General features: G+C 43.3%; 1 protein-coding gene across 1 annotated transcript; it reads right to left on the reverse strand.

Moving 5' to 3' along the window:
* Nucleotides 1–4,912: 4,912 nt before the first annotated feature.
* On the reverse strand, nt 4,913–12,204 carry LOC139371230 (dolichyl-diphosphooligosaccharide--protein glycosyltransferase subunit 1-like). The gene is made up of 10 exons (XM_071111446.1): nt 10,539–12,204; nt 9,660–9,724; nt 8,180–8,486; nt 7,821–8,030; nt 7,510–7,702; nt 7,291–7,390; nt 7,066–7,204; nt 6,652–6,771; nt 6,252–6,497; nt 4,913–6,143 (listed from the first exon to the last, which is right to left on the reverse strand). Exons 1-10 carry the CDS (start codon nt 10,782–10,784, stop codon nt 5,961–5,963), a joined length of 1,809 nt encoding a protein of 602 aa, XP_070967547.1. The 5' UTR covers nt 10,785–12,204; the 3' UTR covers nt 4,913–5,960.
* Nucleotides 12,205–18,956: the final 6,752 nt, after the last annotated feature.

The raw sequence follows: 18,956 nt of genomic DNA on the forward strand, positions 1-18,956 counted from the left end.
TCACTCTAATCAGGAGTGATAGAGAGGAGGAAACGTGTGTGTGTGTGTGTGTGTGTGTGTGTGTGTGTGTGCACACGTGTGATTGCATTTGCACATAGGTACATGTGCATATGTCTTTCTCTCTGTATGGATGAAGTTGTTTTTAACCATGTCTCACTGGGTCCAGAAAGCCCATGGATCTGTCATGGATAACATACACATGTATAAAATAACCATCAGAGCTGCCACTTCTTCACTTCCCCTAGAGATGGATCAGTGGATGTTTTAGGTGAATGTCTCCCTGAGAGGCATGACCAGCGTGCCTTTGATGGAGAGCCACGTGACAGAGATCAGGGGGTCTTAGTGGAAGCTGTGGACAGTTACATACAAGGGGAGGAGGGCAAGAGGATTACAGTTTCATCAATACAAATCCATAGAGAAGAGACAAACTGACATAACACACATATACCATGTATACAAACTCTGATTAAGAACACACATACTCTATGCAGTAGATGGAAGCAATGACAACCTTCTCAATGATTGTCCCCCTCTTTCTGTCTCTCTTGCACCTTTTCCTCCATTTCCTCACCATACGACCCACCCTACCCGCCCCAGACAAGAATGTGTCTCTCCACACCCCCGACACAATCCTCTGTTTGAAGTCAGATGAACACATGTCCAAATATCTCTCCATCCCTCTCTCTGTTCCCTTCCTTATCCTTCTCTGTCCGTTTGTCTGTCTATCTGTCAGCCGTGCTCATCTCCACCCCCTGCAGCTGTGAGACGGGCACAGGCGCTCTCATTGTGCTCCTCTTCCTCGCCCTCGCTCGTCTGCACCCGCCACAATCACACCTGCCACCTGCACAGGACATGGGCCCTGACCAGGCAGCTTTCATCTCCCCCCCAGCGCAGGCCCCTCTGCCCCAGGCCTGTCACTGTGGAATGGCAGACACACGGGCTAGAGGACGGAGAGCCATCTCTGTTTGTTTCCAGGTCAAGAGGAGCTAAAGTATACAGGATTTGTCCACAGCAAAGGAATAGATTTTAGCATAGGATGCAACATTTTTTTAATGATTTTGAATACAACAGGAGACAGAGACCTGGGAGTGTGTGGGTATTGCCAGAATGCATGATGGGGATTTTCCTTGTTTATATTGCCTTGTATCCCAAAGTCAATTCTCTACAGATTACCATCACTTTAGGTAAAATACCATCAACAGCATTTTAGCTATTGTGGGTAGTGAGTACAGTCTTTACAGCATGGAGGACAGTCAAGTATGACAGATATTTGATGGCACATGGTTTCCTATTTGCATTTGTAAGTGTTTATGGGTGTTCATGAATGCGTGTGTGTGTGTGCATGCCAAGCTGGACTCAGGGGTAGACTTAACATAGTACATGTAAATCCAGGACACTTCAATTAGTATGATATGTTCCATCATCCATTTCATATGTTACGTTGCGAATTACAATTTGTATATGTTACAAAGTGTAATTTGTACAATATGTTACACATTTGCAAAATGTATGATATGTTACAAATTCCAATTTGTTATGGCTAACGTTAGCTCAGTTAGGGTTAGGGGTTAAAGTTAGGAGTTAGGTTAAGCAGTTAAGGTTCGGGTTAGCTAACATGCTAAGTAGTTGCAAAGTACTGTAGCTAAAAATTAGCAAGTAGTTGCAAAGTTACTAATTAGCTAAAATGCAAGTTGTCCGTAATGAGATTCAAAAAAGCAACATGGTTATACGCCCATCCACCCCGACCAACCACCCTACTTTTGTTTTGCATTAACTAACCTTATGTCTTATGTAATCATACTAAGCATAAGATATCATTCTAATTTGAGGCTCCCGGATTTATGTTTACTATGTTATGTCTGAGACCAGGTTTTGCATGGATATGTGTGCAAGTATTGAGAACTCCCTTGATGTTTGGATTAGTTTCCTCCTAATCTGCATGGTTTCTCTCTTCTCTCTTCAACCTTCTGCTCTGTGCGTGTATGTATGTGCTGCATGTATAATAAAATAGGGACAGGGAGGATGGCTTCTCTGAGGGAGTGATTTATGAGCACGCACTTTGAAGGGTCTTCAGTGCAGGATATTGTTCTCTGACAGTGACTGGTCCCTCGGTAGGGTGTGTGTGTGTTAGAGAGAGCGGGAGAAAGAGATTAGGAGAAGAGGCCTGCAGGTGAGCTCTCAACATAATCAATCACCACCATGTCATGTTGCTCTTGCCCTCTAGATTCCCCATTTCATAAGTACCTGGCTTTTTCTTTCAGATTCTTCCAAAACTATCAATTCATTCTGAGAAATAACTTACTTGCAATAGCCTAAGTTACTGCATCAGGAAATAAATACTATTTATGCAACACATAACAACCACATGGTTCACACACACATGTCCCTCAGCTTTCACTCTTCGCCACATCAGGATACAGTTCTGTTTGTAGATTCCGGTTTAAACAGAATTTTGCTCGGATTTGGTCAACAGCTCAACCGCAGCCCTGGTGTGACCGGTTATCACATCCCCTATAGGCTGAAACTAAAGCAAGGCAGGGCCAGAACTGAAAGGAACATCTCTAACGAATCTTCACCTCCTACCACCCACATATCAACCAAATACAGTAAATCACACTAAACTATTACAAGAAAACACATTTTGAATCTGTCGCTATGCCACACATTTGGGTAAGACATAATCAAATTATTGACACTATTGGAAGTGATGTCAGATGTGAGGAATTGGTGGTATTATGAAGAGCTAACATACTGTACTTAAGTAATACTTTCGCTCTCTCCCTTGTTTGTTAACAGTTTATTTGCCAAACATACAGCGGTCCACAAATAAGTATGCAACCTGCTGTAGAATAGAACCCGCTGTAGAATACAATAAGATCTAACATACTGGTAACCAAGTTGTAATGTGATGGCGTCATAAGACGCATTACATTACCTCAGCTGCTGTTTGACATACCACTGCAGTGAGGGAAACTATGTCAACTACAGTCTACCTGCAGTATAGGAAACTCGGCAAAAAAAGATAATTCATAAAAATCCAAATAACTTCAACGATCTTCATTGTAAAGGGTTTAAACACTGTTTCCCATGTTTGTTCAATGAACCATAAACAATTATTGAACATGCACCTGTGGAAAGGTCGTTAAGACACTAACAGCCTACAGACGGTAGGCAATTAAGGTCACAGTTATGAAAACTTAGGACACTAAAGAGGACTTTCTACTCACTCTGAAAAACACCAAAAGAAAGAATCCCAGGATCCCTGCTCATCTGTGTGAATGTGCCTTAGGCATGCTGCAAGGAGGCATGAGAAATGCAGATGTGGCCAGGGCAATAAATTGCCATGTCCGCACTGTGAGACGCCTAAGACAGCGCTACAAGGAGACAGGGCGGACAGTAGATCGTCCTCGCAGTGGCAGACCACGTGTAACAACACCTGCACAGGATCGGGACATCCGAACATCACATCTGTGGGACAGGTACAGGATGGCAACAACAGCTGCCTGAGTTACACCAATAGGCTGAGAGAGAATGGACTGAGGGCATGTAGGCCTGCTGTAAGGCAGGTCCTCACCAGACATCACCGGTAACAACGTTGCCTATGGGCACAAATCCACCGTCACTGGACCAGACAGGACTGGCAAAAAGTGCTCTTCACTGACGAGTCACAGTTTTGTCTCAGCAGGGGTGATGGTCGGATTCGCGTTTATCGTCGAAGGAATGAGCGTTACACCGAGGCCTGCACTCTGGAGGGGGATGGATTTGGAGGTGGAGTGTCAGTCATGGTCTGGGGCGGTGTGTTACAGCATCATCGGACTGAGCTTGTTGTCATTGCAGGCAATCTCAACGCAGTGTGTTACAGGGAAGACATGGCTAGGGCCATTCCCCCCAGAAATGTCTGGGAACTTGCAGGTGCCTTGGTGGAAGAGTGGGGTAACATCTCACAGCAAGAACTGGCAAATCTGGTGCAGTCCATGAGAAGATGCACTGCAGTACTTAATGCAGCTGGTGGCCACACCAGATACTGACTGTTACTTTTGATTTTGACTCCCCTATGTTCAGGGACACATTATTCCATTTGTTAGTCACATGTCTGTGGAATTTGTTCAGGTCATGTCTCAGTTGTTGAATATTATGTTCATACAAATATTTACACGTTAAGTTTGCTGAAAGTAAACAGTTGACAGTGAGAGGACGTTTCTTTTTTTGCTGAGTTTATGTTGGTATGAGAATGATTGGCTGAGGGGGGGGGTCTACCAGTCCTGCAGCTCCAAATCTCCACTGAAGCACATACACAAAATGCCATTGTGGGGCCTTGTAACGCCACCGAACATCAGTGCTAACAGACATGGTCTTCGCCTTCCTCCAATGTGTATTTTCAATGATTATTGTAACGCACATACAATACATGAATGTTATCATGGCAACTAGAATGGGTAGTTATGGCATAGGAAATGCCTTGGCATGACCTCGTGACCCTAAAGGGAAAGCAGTGACCTCAGACTGACCTATGTCTCATCTCCTGTTCGTCCTCTCTGATCAGGAAGAAATAAGCAGGTCTCCTAGGGAGTGCCACCCTCCACTAGCAGTTTGGGTTGCTAGGTGTGGTCATCCTACTAAGGCCTGGAGTGCACTCTAGAATAAATCGTGTTGGAAATTCCCAGAGGAATGTGGAAAGAGAAGGGAAATGTAATTGATGTTATATACAGTATGTGACATCTTTGAATGTAATGGAGAATTCAACCCACCATTGCCCTCTCGTTTATTAATTCAGGTGAGCCACGATTTAGTAGTGTCTTCAAGAATATAATTGGCTGATGTAATGATCAGCAAAATTAAAGAATAAGCCAATTTTTCCCCATGATTAAGAGAGAATTAGCAAGCCACATCTACAAGGATCACATTATATGAATTGAGCACCAGTTGTTTTATTTGGGGTTGCTTCCATATTAAAATAAAACAGTCAACTTTGTAGGCACTATCCCTTTCCCAAGTCAAAAGCCTCACTTACCCACCACAGATGGGAAAAATATCTTGAGCAAGAGTGCCCTCAGGTGGTGGAACTAGGTTACTTCCCTAAAGAGTTTTAAAAGTAGAGGAATCATTTCTATTTTAAAACAGTTGTCAGACAATATTTCAAACTTGGTTCATTTCCCCCACTTCATTTACTGACGATACAGGTTCACATACATTATCACTCAACGTCTTCAAATGCCCCATACTATTCCCCACACACATGGCCTAATCTCATATCAAACAAAATTACAAAGAGAAATTATACAAAATGTTATAAAATATTAGAGGGACAATGAGAAACTTAACATGAAGATGATAACCCTTTGGATTGGGGTCCACACCATTTCAGAGCTTCAACTTTGTTCAAATATAACAGCCAGGGGGAAGTAACAATAGTTCGTAAGTGCAAAGAATATGACGAAGACATTTAGAGACTGTTTGACTCACAAGGGATCCCTTATTTCAGGGGCACTGATGACTACTCCACCCTTAAGAGAGCACAGGTTGGAGGGACTCAAGGGAGTAGACACAGGACAGATGTGACATGAAAACCCTAAAGATTAACACAAAAATATATATTTATCACCATTCAAAAAAAGGTTAAAAAAAACCACAAAACATTCCAAATTTAAACAGTTAAATTCTGCATTTAGGAACAACAGAGCTCTTCCACGCAATTTAACTTAGACTGCCATGTAAGGTGTGACGCAAGCATTCCCTGTGGTGTTAAGCATAACGCTGTTGTGTTTCTTGCGAGGCACAAAGGCACGAGTGTTTGCATGCACCTACAGGTTCCTTTAGTGTGTGTACTTTGTGAGTGGGATGGACAATGAGCAAAGGTAAATATTTCTTATTTTATAATAACTGCAGGGCTGGATCAACAGATGTGTAGTTGGGGCAGCACAATGTGTGTTTTTTGTACACTGACACGTGTATAGTGGTGTTTACAGGGTGTCCAGCAGACTGTCGATGCGGGTCACCAGCTCCAGTCTCTTGCTAGAGAGGGTCTTCTCGTTGTCGATGTAGGCCTCCTTCTTAACCTTGCCTGCCACCAGGCGCTCAGCCTCCTGCCAAGAGCGACACACCAGCTCCTTCACCTGGCCGTCCAGCTTCTGCACCTCACCCACCTGTTGACAAACACAAGGAAATGTGAGGTTCAACACAGTGTATGCACACAGGTAGGTATAAACTGTACACACACCAAACACTGTATACACAATTGAATACACACACACCTTATCTGCAAGGTCAGAGCCCTCTGCTTTGAGGCGGGCCTGCAGGGAGCTGATGTCGTTGGTGAGGGTGCGGTGGTCGGCCTCCAGGATCTTGCGGCCGCTGTTCAGGGCCCCTGTGTCTCGAGATTGCTTATAGCGATTCACCACCTCGTCCATGTGGCGGTACAGCCCTAAACGCTTGTTGACCAGGGTCAGGACCTGCTCTGTGATGGAGGACACCTTCATACGAACCTCTGCAGCAGGGTCCTGAAACGGGGGGGTGGGAAGACACACACACACACGAGACAATCAGCAAGTGCATACAGGAAAAAGGAGATAAACATAGAAGGGAGTGATGTGGAGAGTACAAGTGCTACCACTATTAAAGAGACTGATGGGGAGTATGTTGAGGATGGTGTACCTTAGTAATGGAGAAGTCCAGGCGCACATAGATGATGACAGTGAAGAAGAGGATGTAGAATGCCAACACCACCAACAGGGGCTCCTGCAGCATCAGGACCTTATTGAAGGTATAATGCACCTGGGGGATGAGACAGACACTGAGGAACTCACACCATCAATTGGGAACCTTACATAGCTTCTAAAGCATTTCTCTGAAAGGGTTTGCAGATGTAAAGCATGCATCTTGATTGTTAAAAAAAAAATGTATTTCAGTGGCATAACTCCAGAGCCGTTGCTTATAATAATCCTGTACTCCGTAACAGCACGCTGGTTTTCCAGATTCAGTGAAACCAAAGACAAACTGCCTTCCTTTCTCCCCTGTACCTCCCCCGAAAGTCTCTGTTCCCTCCTCCACTAGGGGCTTGCAGCTCACCACTACGTCCTGGATGTGCTGCTCCACCAGGTTGTTTTTAGACGCCACCAGCACGGGACGGCCAAAGGTGTCTAGGTAAGTGTAGTGCAGCTGGTCTGGAATACGGTCAATGGGGTAGGGGGTTTCCACATGGATGTTCCTGAGAAGAAGAGACATGGATCAATACAATCAAACAGGAGATCAATGCATTTCCACAGATGCTAAATAAACATCATGCATACTCACCTGGCGCCTTCTGGCAGTATGAGTTTAACAGTGAAGGAGTCGATGACCTGGTCATCATATACATGGTCAACCAGCCTCATCTTCAGAGCGTACTGATCCCCTAAGGAATATTTGAATTAGCATATTATTTTTTAGCTTTCAGTTCGGCCATTTCTCTTTAAAAAGAGTTCTGGTTATAAACAGTTATCGTAATATGGTAATCTAGTCAACTCAACTCACCCAGGGTGTAGAGGTACTCGTAGCTGGGCAGATTGTAGCCGATAATGTAGTGGGTTTTCCAGCCACCAAACAGGGGGAATCGGGGCCTAACCTCCACCTCCACAGAGTCTTCCAGAATCTGGAGGTGGGAGGTGGAGATGTTGCCGATCTCATCCCGGTAGTACACATCCTGGGCTGAGGCAGGAAGGATGGTCTTTGTGAGAAAGAGGAGATGTAGTTATTATAGAATCTTTACAAGTCACCTTTGAGAGCATGATTTGCAAATGCACCAATATTCCATGGCAATAAAAGTGTCTTTAAAATCAACACACCTTAAAGGATTTGACTGATGAGATGCCACTGTCAGACTGGCGCTGGTAGTCATAACGGGAGAAAGGCCCTTTCAGGAATGCCCCTGTGTGCCTCATGTCAATTGTCTCTTCCACAGCAATGTTTCCCCAATGAGAAACTTCAATGATGCGGGTGATGCTGCTAATGGTGAGGAAGGGGGTGTTGTTCTCATAATGGACCTTCAGGGCATCCTAAAAAGAATGAGAAACAAAGAAATATCAAAATTCTCTTCCAAATATGAATCTACTAAGCCAATGTCTGCTATTCAGCTGGCCCAACAGTGTTCAGACCATTCAACAACAAATGTATCTCAAACCCAGGGCCCTCAGAGACATTATACCTCACTGAATGGGGCGACATCACGGAAGGGGCCGTACTCAATGGCCTCATCACTCTTGCTGGGGTTGCCCAGCTTGGTGTAGCTCTCCACAGTCTTAGAGGCAAGGCGGACACGGGTGGTCTGGCTGCGGGTGGGGTATGGAGAGTACAGGTAGTGGTTGCCCTGGAACACCACCAGCTGACGCTCAGCCTGGGTGATGTGGGTGGGAAAGGGCCTCAGAATGTGGCTCAGGACTGTCTCCACCTTCACTCGCAGCTTTGCGCCAACGGCCAGACTAGAGGGTAACTGCACCTTGTAGAACTCCCCACTGTAAGAGGTTAGCAGACAGGAGGGGTCAGGTCAGTGGACACCAGCACCAACGTATATGCTTTAAAAAAACAAGGGGACTAACTAAAACAGTGACAAACTCCACTGGAAAAAAAAAAGGGGTGAAGTTTAACATGGTGAAAATGTGCATATCTAGAAACTTTATAGTCCAATGCTTGACAATGGATAAGCAACATACCCTTCGAACTCAAGGTCGAGCGATTATGATTTTTCAACGCCGATACCGATTATTGGAGGACCAAAAAAGCCGATACTGATTAATCTGACTTTTTTTATTTGTAATAATGACAATTACAACAATACTGAATTAACACTTATTTTAACTTAATATAATACATAAATAACATCAATTTAGCCTCAAATAAATAATGAAACATGTTCAACTTGGTTTAAATAATGCAAAAACACAGTGTTGGCGAAGTAATGCGCAATGCTTGACGCACAACGAAGAGCTGCTGGCAAAACGAACGAAAGTGCTGTTTGAATGAATGTTTACGCGCCTGCTTCTGCCTACCACCGCTCAGTAAGAGGCAGGTTGTTATTGCGTTGGACGAATTAACTGTAAGGTTGCAAGATTGGATCCCCCGAGCTGACAAGGTGAAAATCGGTCGTTCTGCCCCTGAACGAGGCAGTTAACCCACTGTTCCTAGGCAGTCATTGAAAATAAGAATGTGTTCTTAACTGACTTGCCTAGTTAAATAAAAATTAAATAAAAGGTGTAAAAAAATAAAAATCTGAAAAATTGGTGTCCAAAAATACAGATTTCAGATTGTTATGAAAAATTATGAAAATTGGCCCTAATTAAAATCGGCCATTCCGATTAATCGGTCGACCTTTACTTCGAACACACCATAGCATCATGGCATTTTGGTTTACCAGAATTCCATTCATTTCCAATGAAAAGTTGTGTTTGCCTTGCAGCATTGCAGAGGCAGTTGCAGTGCGTTCGGTGTGGTACATACGTATGCGTGAAAATGTATGCGTGAAAATGTATGCGTAGACGGCTCCACACAAATGGTAGCAGAAGGTGAATGTTTTAACTTTTGTTGCACACATATCCAGATGATGCTGCATACTATTTTGCACAAAGACGCTCTCTGTGTGTTCGAAACGTTAGTAAACAGGGATGCACCAGCAATTATAGACCTCTCACCTTTGGCCTTGGATCATTGTCTGCTTGAGCTCAAGTATGCCATCCTCCTCTTCATCACCCTTCACCTGGCAAAGACACATGTTTACATGTCTGTCCAATCCAGTGCAATTCAACTCTTATTACTGCAACTGGACCTGATGTTTATTCATTGTAGATAGGAATGAGTTTGAGTATGTTGCGTTGTGACTAGAGTTAGTACTGATTCCCCACGGCTATGGGTGGTGTGCACACAATCACTGGTAGCACACACAAATCTTAATTTACAACCCTCACCATGAGGAAAACATTTATTCTAACTAGTTACTAAACATTATCTTACATAATCAAAGGTCCCAAAATCATGCACATAAAAAGGAGATGTTCAGAATATAGATAAGACACGGAAATAACTTCCCTCTGCGGATACGTGTCATTCCTGACAGAACGAGTGCGGCGGAAGTGCACTCGTTAGCCCATTCAAACAGTTCCACGCCACAATCACATAATTCACTTATAATTTATTGCTACAGCCTTGCATTGTTAGCAAAAAAACATTTGCTATCTAGCAAGTAGTAAGTTATCTTCCTTGCCTTGACTAGTAACTGGAAGGTTGCAAGTTCAAACCCCCGAGGTGACAATGTAAAAATCTGTCGTTCTGCCCCTGAACAGGCAGTTAACCCACCGTTCCTAGGCCGTCATTGAAAATAAGAATTTGTTCTTAACTGACTTGCCTAGTAAAATAAAGGTAAATTGACTGGGCGCTGCAGGACAAATATGTGCATGCTATTGCTAGCTAGGTTAACTACCTAGCCTATTAACGTTACCTATAATCATGTGTTAGGTAACAACTACCTGGAGAAAAATTTTGGTTTACAGCGAATGCATTCCTAAGTCACTTACCGATGCTCCGATGTACGCAAGGTTGGGGGCCAATTCGGGCTCTACTGCCAATATAAAGCTATGTACCGCCGAGTCTCCCTGATTTAACAGAAGAATCTCTGCTGTTATCTTAGCAATGTGCGTGCTCAGGTCCACTGTTCGTTTCACCTCCTCGTTCACCAGCCCGTCGGCAACTACTCGATAACACAGTCCGGTGATAAGGAGCAGACAAGTGGGAACTGTGCAGAAAGGTATGCTTCGCGCCATTGTTATAGAATTAAACAGTATGTATAGTTGAAGCTAGAGAGGGGGAAAAAACAAAAATGCCGCGCACCGCTTTAGGATCAAAGTTGCAGCCGAAAGGATGACGCTTAATTCATTTCTCACGTAATGGCGTAAACTTCTTCTTCGTCTTCTTCTGTGGGTTTTATGACAGACTACAACCAAAACATGTATTTTGCCGCCACCAACTGGACGGGTTGAAACCAAAACAAGGTAAAAAAAAAAAAATTAATAACTAACTTAATCCACCCAAACAAAAATAGTACATTGAGAAAACAAAACAAATCTCCATATCTAGGGCCTGGGAGGGTGGTACGGCCTGTAACTCCTTCGCAGAGAAATCTTTCAGCCCAAGGAACCGCTCTGCTGCACCCACAATGATTTCTATCTCCCTGGACCTTCTCTCCACCTTGGCAGGGCAATTAATCACCATAGCTATAAAGTCCACCTTCTTAACCTTTAAAATGTCAGGATCCTCCTCGTGAAATGAAGCCCCTGCAGCCTTCAGTGAAAGACTACCCACCACCATGAACTCTTCAGGTGAACCATTCAAACAAACCCTCAACCCATTAACAGCTGCTGCATATGAAATGCTCTGGACAGCCCTGACTTTGGCCCCCTCATTCTCTTTCACCGGTTCTCCCGTATGCAAACACTTGAAACATGACCAAAAGCTTTAGAATGATCACACTGCATTGGTCTTTGGATAAATAACCTGACTCTGTAGTTAATATACCCTAACTGCACTTGAATAGGGAGAGACTCCATATCAAAAAACAAAAGAACAGATACTCTCCTCTTTTTCTTAATTCACCACATGATTCAGCCGATGTGCATCAATCACTCCAGGAACATTTTTCATCTCTTCAACATCCACTTCCACGAGACACCAGCTATAACCCCCTTGAGGGGTGCCCTGTTCCCAAGAGACACACACGACACTTCAAATCGTGTGAGACGCAACACACGTTTCTTCTGATCCGCAGAAGCACATAAAATCTAAACAAGCCCGCCTCTCCTGATCCTCACAGCCTTCACTCTACCCAGCACTTTCTCCACCAGTTTGGATATCTCCAATGGATTCCTCAAGATTGGTCATTCGATCAGCTGCTCCTCATTAATAAACCGTACAATCTTCCAAGATACAAAGTGACATTCTCATCATTGTATACTACTTTTCTCCGTTTCCATTATTTTTGGACAATATTCCAATTATCCTTGATTCTACCGCCATTAGATTCAGAATCCACTTCATCATCTGCTTCCGCCATCATTTTCTCTCAAAACACGCTGATCTCGCTTCTTGCGATACTTCCTATTCTTCTTATACTTCCTATTCCACTTCAGCTAGCTATATCAAGTTCTCAAAAGCATTTCCTAGGAGGGGCCGTTTCGACAGAACACCGGAAATGATGGTTGCTTCCCAGGCTAAATGGTTCTTCTTCTTCTATGATATCATGGCGGTCCGCAAACAATCATTTAAGTGCATGCCGCCGCCACCTACTGTGCTGGAATGTAGGATCAATCATGATCTGCCCAATTCTGTACTACCATGAAAATAAAATAAAAACCAAAGAAATCCCAACTAACTTCTACCCCATTAAACTTGATCTATATCATGCTGAAAAACTCCACCTTTAGGATTGTTCAGCATGTCAACAACCATTTCAACAGTAACATCTGCTACCCCCAATATCTATTTTGCTTTATCCACAATAACCTTCAACCTGGCATTTCTGCTTTCCACAACCTTTTTATTTATTTAATTCACCTTTATTTAACCAGGTAGGCTAGTTGAGAACAAGTTCTCATTTACAACTGTGACCTGGCCAAGATAATGCGAAGCAGTGTGACACAACCAACAACACAGAGTTACACATGGAATAAACAAACATACAGCCAATAACACAATAGAGAAAAAAAGTCTATATACAGAGTGTGCAAATGAGGTAAGATAAGGGAGGTAGGTAATAAATAGGCCATAGTGGCGAAACAATTACAATTTAGAAATTAAGCACTAGCGTGATAGACCTGAATCGTATTGATAACCTTACTAATAAAAGCTATGAAGTCAACTTTATTCATTATCAAAGTGTGCTTAGACACCACACATTCATGAGTACAAGATTTCTGAACAGGCCTCCAAACCATGCCAAACCATGCACTTTACTACAGGAACAGCCATGGAAGCTCTATCCTTCCACACTGTAGTTCTAGCAATCTGTCTTACAGCCTCTGCATATGATACATCATGACTAATTATATATCTCTGAGTCTGTCTAGCCTCTCTCTGCACCTGGCATCCACCAAATGCTGTGCTATGCCTCCCCACCCCACAATTACAACACTTAACCTTCACATTACTCCCACATTCACCTTAATCATGTTCCCCTCCACACTTGGCACATCTTTTCCTTCCTTTACATTGAGCAGCTACATGTCCAATTCTTTTGCATTTAAAACACTGCAATGGGAAAGGGACAAATGCTCTGACATTGAAACTAAGGAATCCTATCTGTACTTTTCCAGGCATAACCTTCTCACACCTCAGCAGCACTGATAGGCTTTCATTTATTTGACCTTCTTTCCTACTGATCAACCTGGCCTCAATCACTCTTTCTCCCTTCATATTTGTTTTAATGCCTCACGCTTCATACCATTAGAACTGACCCCCATATTGTTCGCATTCCAGCACAGCTGTTACTTCACCAACTTTTTCTCAATTTCAGGCTAAATGGTTGATGCTCAGGAATCGCTAGTGCGTTTGCAGAAGAGGAGAAGACTTGTAACGCTGAAAACAGTTTGTTAAATGTTCTTTGTCTCATCAAAAACATGACATGGCTGGCCCGGGTTTGAGTGTGAGTGAGGGCTTGACACCGCACTCGGGTTGGATATGGCAGCGAGTAGTGTGGACGAAATGGAGGAAATTGAGAAAAAGTTGGTGAAGCAACAGCTGTGCTGGAATGCAAACAATATGGGTGTCTGTTCTGATAATATGGAGCGGGAGGATGAGGGTCAATGACCTGAATGGTCAGTAGTGGAAAGACATAGGAAGAAAAGAGGTCATGAAACTGAAAGCAGTGAAGAGTCTACTAAAGAAAGCATAAAGAAGGTCAAGGTAGGATGTAAGAGTAAAGATGTGTTGGTGTAGAAAGTGGTGAGTGTTTGATGAGACCACAGGGCCTCATTTAAAATCAAACTAGCCCGGTTCATTGGAAAAGGTAGATTGCTAATATTTTGTGGTAGTCAAGCTCATCAAGGGAAGATTCTGCAAATGGAAAAGCTTCATGGGAAGAAGATTAAAAACCAACACCCTGGTTCTTATGCTAGGTTGATGGGAGTCATCACTGGGGGTCACAATATCTACAGCATGTCCATAGATAATATGAAAGAAAATGTGAAGGGAGGAAGAGTGATTGAGGCCAAAAGGTTGATCAGTAGGAAAGAGGGTCAAAGAAGGGACATAGTGCAGCATTTGGTGGATGCCAGTTGCAGAGAGAGGCTAGAGGCTCAGAAATATAAAAGCAGTCATAATGTATCGTATGCAGAGGTTGTAAGACAGATTGGTGGAACTACAGTGCGGTCTGATGGCGCTTCCATTGCTGCTCCTGTACTAAGTGAACCTACTGTCGGAGCTGGGGCTTCTGCTAGTCCTGCATGGTTTCCAGACCTGTTCATAAATCTTGCGATCATGAATGTGCTGTGTAAAAATAAACTTTGACAGTAACATCTGTTACCCCCAATAACTATTTTGCCATATCCACTATAACCTTCAACCTGGCATTTCTGAGTTCCATAACCTGAGTCGTGTTGTTAACCTAACCAATGAAAGCTAGGAAGTTAACTTTATTGACTATCAATGGTTGTTGACATGCTAAATAATTCTAAGGGTGGATTGTTTCAGCATGATATAGATCAACTGTAATGGATTGTGGGGTAGAAGTTAGTAGGGATTTATTTGGTTTTTAATTGTATTTTCGTAGTGGTACAGAATTTGGCAGACCATGATTGATCGCACACTCTAGCACAGTAGGTGGCGACATGCACCTTACACGTTTGTTTGCGGACCACCATGATATCATAGAAGAAGAAGGGCGTAAACTGGTCCAAAGATGCTGTTCCGAAGAAAAAAACGGCAGAGGGAGCCATTGTCCTTTTCTTTTTTTTTGCAAAACGTCTCTCTCCAGTAACACACAAATCTGTGTGTAGCTTGTAGCTACAACCCAACTTTACTTGTGAATGACCAGAATATAGATGGAATGTGTTCGACCCCTCCCTATCGTCCCCACTTACTTAGATAGCTATCATGGATGGCATTGTTCCTGTACCCAACCATAGCCTAGGCAGCCGATAATGCAGATCTAGCATTCCCGTTCGTGGATCGGTTCTTACATAAAGCAAAGGCTGCAAAGGCAGCATGGAGCATCGTCCAAAACATACATCTCTTTCTCATAAAACACGTTTGAATTTTCGAACTAGTTTTCATTGGGAAGGCAGAAGACAGAACACAGAATCCTACTAATTACTGCACGTGCTTAATTACATCACTTTTGTTTTGAGCCGACTACGCCGTTGGCTTTGAACAGGGCACCTGGTTTATGCCCGGGTGGCAGCCCGGCTCCAAATCGAATGAAATCCATTTTTAGCGGATGCAAAACACGCCTACACAGGCGCCCTCAATCACAGGCGCACTCAATCATCAAGTTTGCTGACAACACGTCAGTGGTAGGCCTGATTACCAACAACGACAAGTAAGCCTACAGGGAGGTTAGAGCACTGGCAGAGTGGTGCTAGGAAAAGAATCTCTCCCTAAACGTCAACAAAACAAAGGAGTTGATCGTGGATGACAGGAGACAGAAGAGGGAGCACAACCCCATCTTCATCGACGGGGCTGCAGTGGATAGGGTCAAAAGAGTCAAGTTCCTCAGCGTGCACATCACTGAAGTCCTAAAATGGTCTCACCACACTGACACCATGGTGAAGAAACTGCAACAGCGCCTCTACAACCTCAGGTGGCTGAAGAAATTTGGCATGGCCCCCTGAGCCACTGAGTGTTCAATTGGCTTCTGTCTGACAGGCAGAGACAGAACAGGTGCATCAGAGCCAATGACCGAGAGACTAAAAAACTGCTTCCATAACCAGACCATCAGACTGTTGAACAGCCATCACTAGCCGTCTACCAAGTGATGCACACTCACTTACACAAAACACAAACACAAGCCAGGCACGCACCTGCATAACCGTGGGAAGTAGGGGTGCTGAGGGTGTAGATGAAGGGGTTTAAAGAAGGATTTTTAAGCCATGAAACAATTGAGACATGGATTGTGTGCATGCCATCCAGAGGGTGAATGGGTAAGACAAAATATTTAAGTGCCTTTGAACAAGGTATGGTTGTCGATGCCAGGCGCACCGGTTTGTGTCAAGAACTGCAACACTGCTGGGTTTTTCACACTCAACAGTTTGGACATCCAGCCAAACTGACACAACTGTGGGATTCAACATGGGCCACCATCCCTGTGGAACGCTTTCCACACCTTGTAGTCCATGCCCGACGAATTGAGGCTGTTATGAGGGCAGCTCTACATACAGCTTTTGTCATTGCTGTTCTGAACCCACTGCCCCCAGGTCATTGTGACATCGGCAAGTTTGCCTTCCCCCACCCCTTCCCCGTCCACTGCCCTGTATGGAGGTCACATGTGTCATTTTCCAGTCTGCCATGTACTGAGATTTCTATCCAAACATGCATGGCTTGAAATGCGGCCACCGGTCAAATGTGTGTAGCAAGCACTGCCACAGCAGCATAACATTTGATTAACACTAGAAAACACTTGATTTACATCATCATCAACATTTGGTCTGGTTGGCTGATAGCCTACGAGCAGCAGCACTTCATAATGTCTTTCCTTATAGAATCATAGCCATAGGAAGGGTGCTGGAGGTGCTGCAACACCCCTGATAAATTGAAATACATTTTACCCCTGATCAATTGAAATACATTTTACCCCTGATCAATTGAAATACATTTTTACCCCTGATCAATTGAAATACATTTGCCAAAGGTAAAGAATTACTGCTTTGTGTTCAGAAATAAAATAAATCATTCAGAATAGCCTACTACACCATGAGTGAAAAAATTGCCTAGCTGCAGATTATTTGTAGCCTACATTCGGCAATGCGCGGCAAATCTGTCAGTGAGTATGACTGTGGCAATGCAGACAAAACAGGTCTTTCGCAATATTTCAAATACAATTGCGGAAAAACACAGGTTGGAAAGCAAGCGAGTGAGCTGCGCATCTTTGGGTGAGTCAGTGAAACTGGAAAGATTTTTTAGGACTATAATGTCCTCCTCATATTGTACAATGTGTCTCTACACACCTTTCCCTCCCGATGTTAGTCATGTCAGGGAGCACTGTAACTAGCTTCCTTGCAATTTATGATGAGTGAGTGTGTTGTTGCAGAAAAAAATAGGCCTTTGCTACAGAGGCAGTTAGTGCCCACCGGTCACACACTGGTTGAATCAACGTTGTTTCCACGTCATCTCAATGAAATTAAGTTGAACCAACATTCAATTGACGTCTTTGCCCAGGGTTATGAATTGAGATATTAATGATGAAACTCCATTTAATTTTTCAAGGGTGGGATGGGGTTATTTCATTTTGAGCACCTGCTTCCTGAAAGGTCTGTGCATGGCCCTGACACAAGCTATCACACACAGGCCTCATACTCACAAATGCACTTGCATATACACTCACAGAGCAAAACCTCAGTATTGAGGAGTAGTGAACTACATTCAACTATACTGAACAAAAATATAAATGCAACATGCATCAATTTCAAAGATTTTACTGAGTTACAATTAATACAAGGAAATCAGTCAATTTAAATAAATAAATTAGGCCCTAATCTATGGATTTCACATAACTGGGCAGGGTTGCAGCTATGGGTGGGCCTGGGAGGGCATATGCCCACTCACTTGGCAGCCAGGCTCATCCAATGGGGAGGCAGGCCCTGCCAATCAGAATTAGTTTTTCCCCACAAAAGGGCTTTATTACAGACAGAAATACTTATCAGCTCATGAAACATGGGACCAACACTTTAAATGTTGTTTATATTTTGTTCAGTGTACATTTACTTTTGATACTTAAGTATATTTAAAACCAAATACATTTAGACTTTTACTCAAGTAGTATTTGACTAGGTGACTCAGTATCCTTACTTTTACTCAAGGATGACAATTTGATACTTTTTCCACCACTTGTTAAAAGGGCAGTGCCAGAGGACCTGAGGGACCTACTAGGTACATAACTTACAAGCATGTCTGACATGTATTGGGGTGCACAATTAAAAAACAATATAATAATCTTAAAATTATTTCTAAAACTCTCAGGCACCAGTGCAGAGACCTTAAAACGGTGTAATGTGTGCTCTCCGTTTGGTCTTGGTCAGTACCTGTGCTGTTGTATTCTGTATGTTTTACAGTTGACCAATGGCTTTCTTGCGTAGACCAGACAGGATAGTATTACAGTAGTCAAGCCTGCTTGTCATAAAAGCATGGATGAGTCTCTTTGTATCAGCCTGAGAGAGAAACGGCCGCACCTTGGCAATGTTCCTCAGGTGGTTAAAAGCTATTTTGGTCACATTCCTAATGTGTGATTCAAAATAGAGTTCAGAATCTAAAATAACACTTAGGTTTTTTACCTGGTGTTTTATCTTTATTGCCTGTGTATTAAAATGTGCGGCCAGATTCTCTCTCTGTGATTTCGCTCCAACAATAAGTACCTAGGTCTTGTCTTGATTTAGCTGGAGGAAGTTGTGAGCCATTCAAGTATTTAAACCACTAATACAGTCTAATAATTTATCTGTGGAGCAAAAATCCTCTGGTGACACAGACATTTTAAGTTGTGTATCATCAGCGTAGCAGTGAAAATCAATTTCTGATACCAAGAGGTAACATATAGAAACTGAACAGTACCGGACCCAAAATTGAATGCCACATGTGATATGCATTTTCTCTGAGTTATGTTGACCAAGGGTGACAAAATAAACTCTTGACCGGTTAAAAAGGTCTTAAACCAATTTAGAACTCGGCCGGAGAGGCCAACCCACCTCTACAGTCTGTCCAGAAGGACATCATGGGCAACAGTGTCGAATGTAAGA

This window comes from Oncorhynchus clarkii, chromosome 17 (genome assembly GCF_045791955.1).
Source record: "Oncorhynchus clarkii lewisi isolate Uvic-CL-2024 chromosome 17, UVic_Ocla_1.0, whole genome shotgun sequence".
Lineage (NCBI taxonomy): Eukaryota > Metazoa > Chordata > Actinopteri > Salmoniformes > Salmonidae > Oncorhynchus > Oncorhynchus clarkii.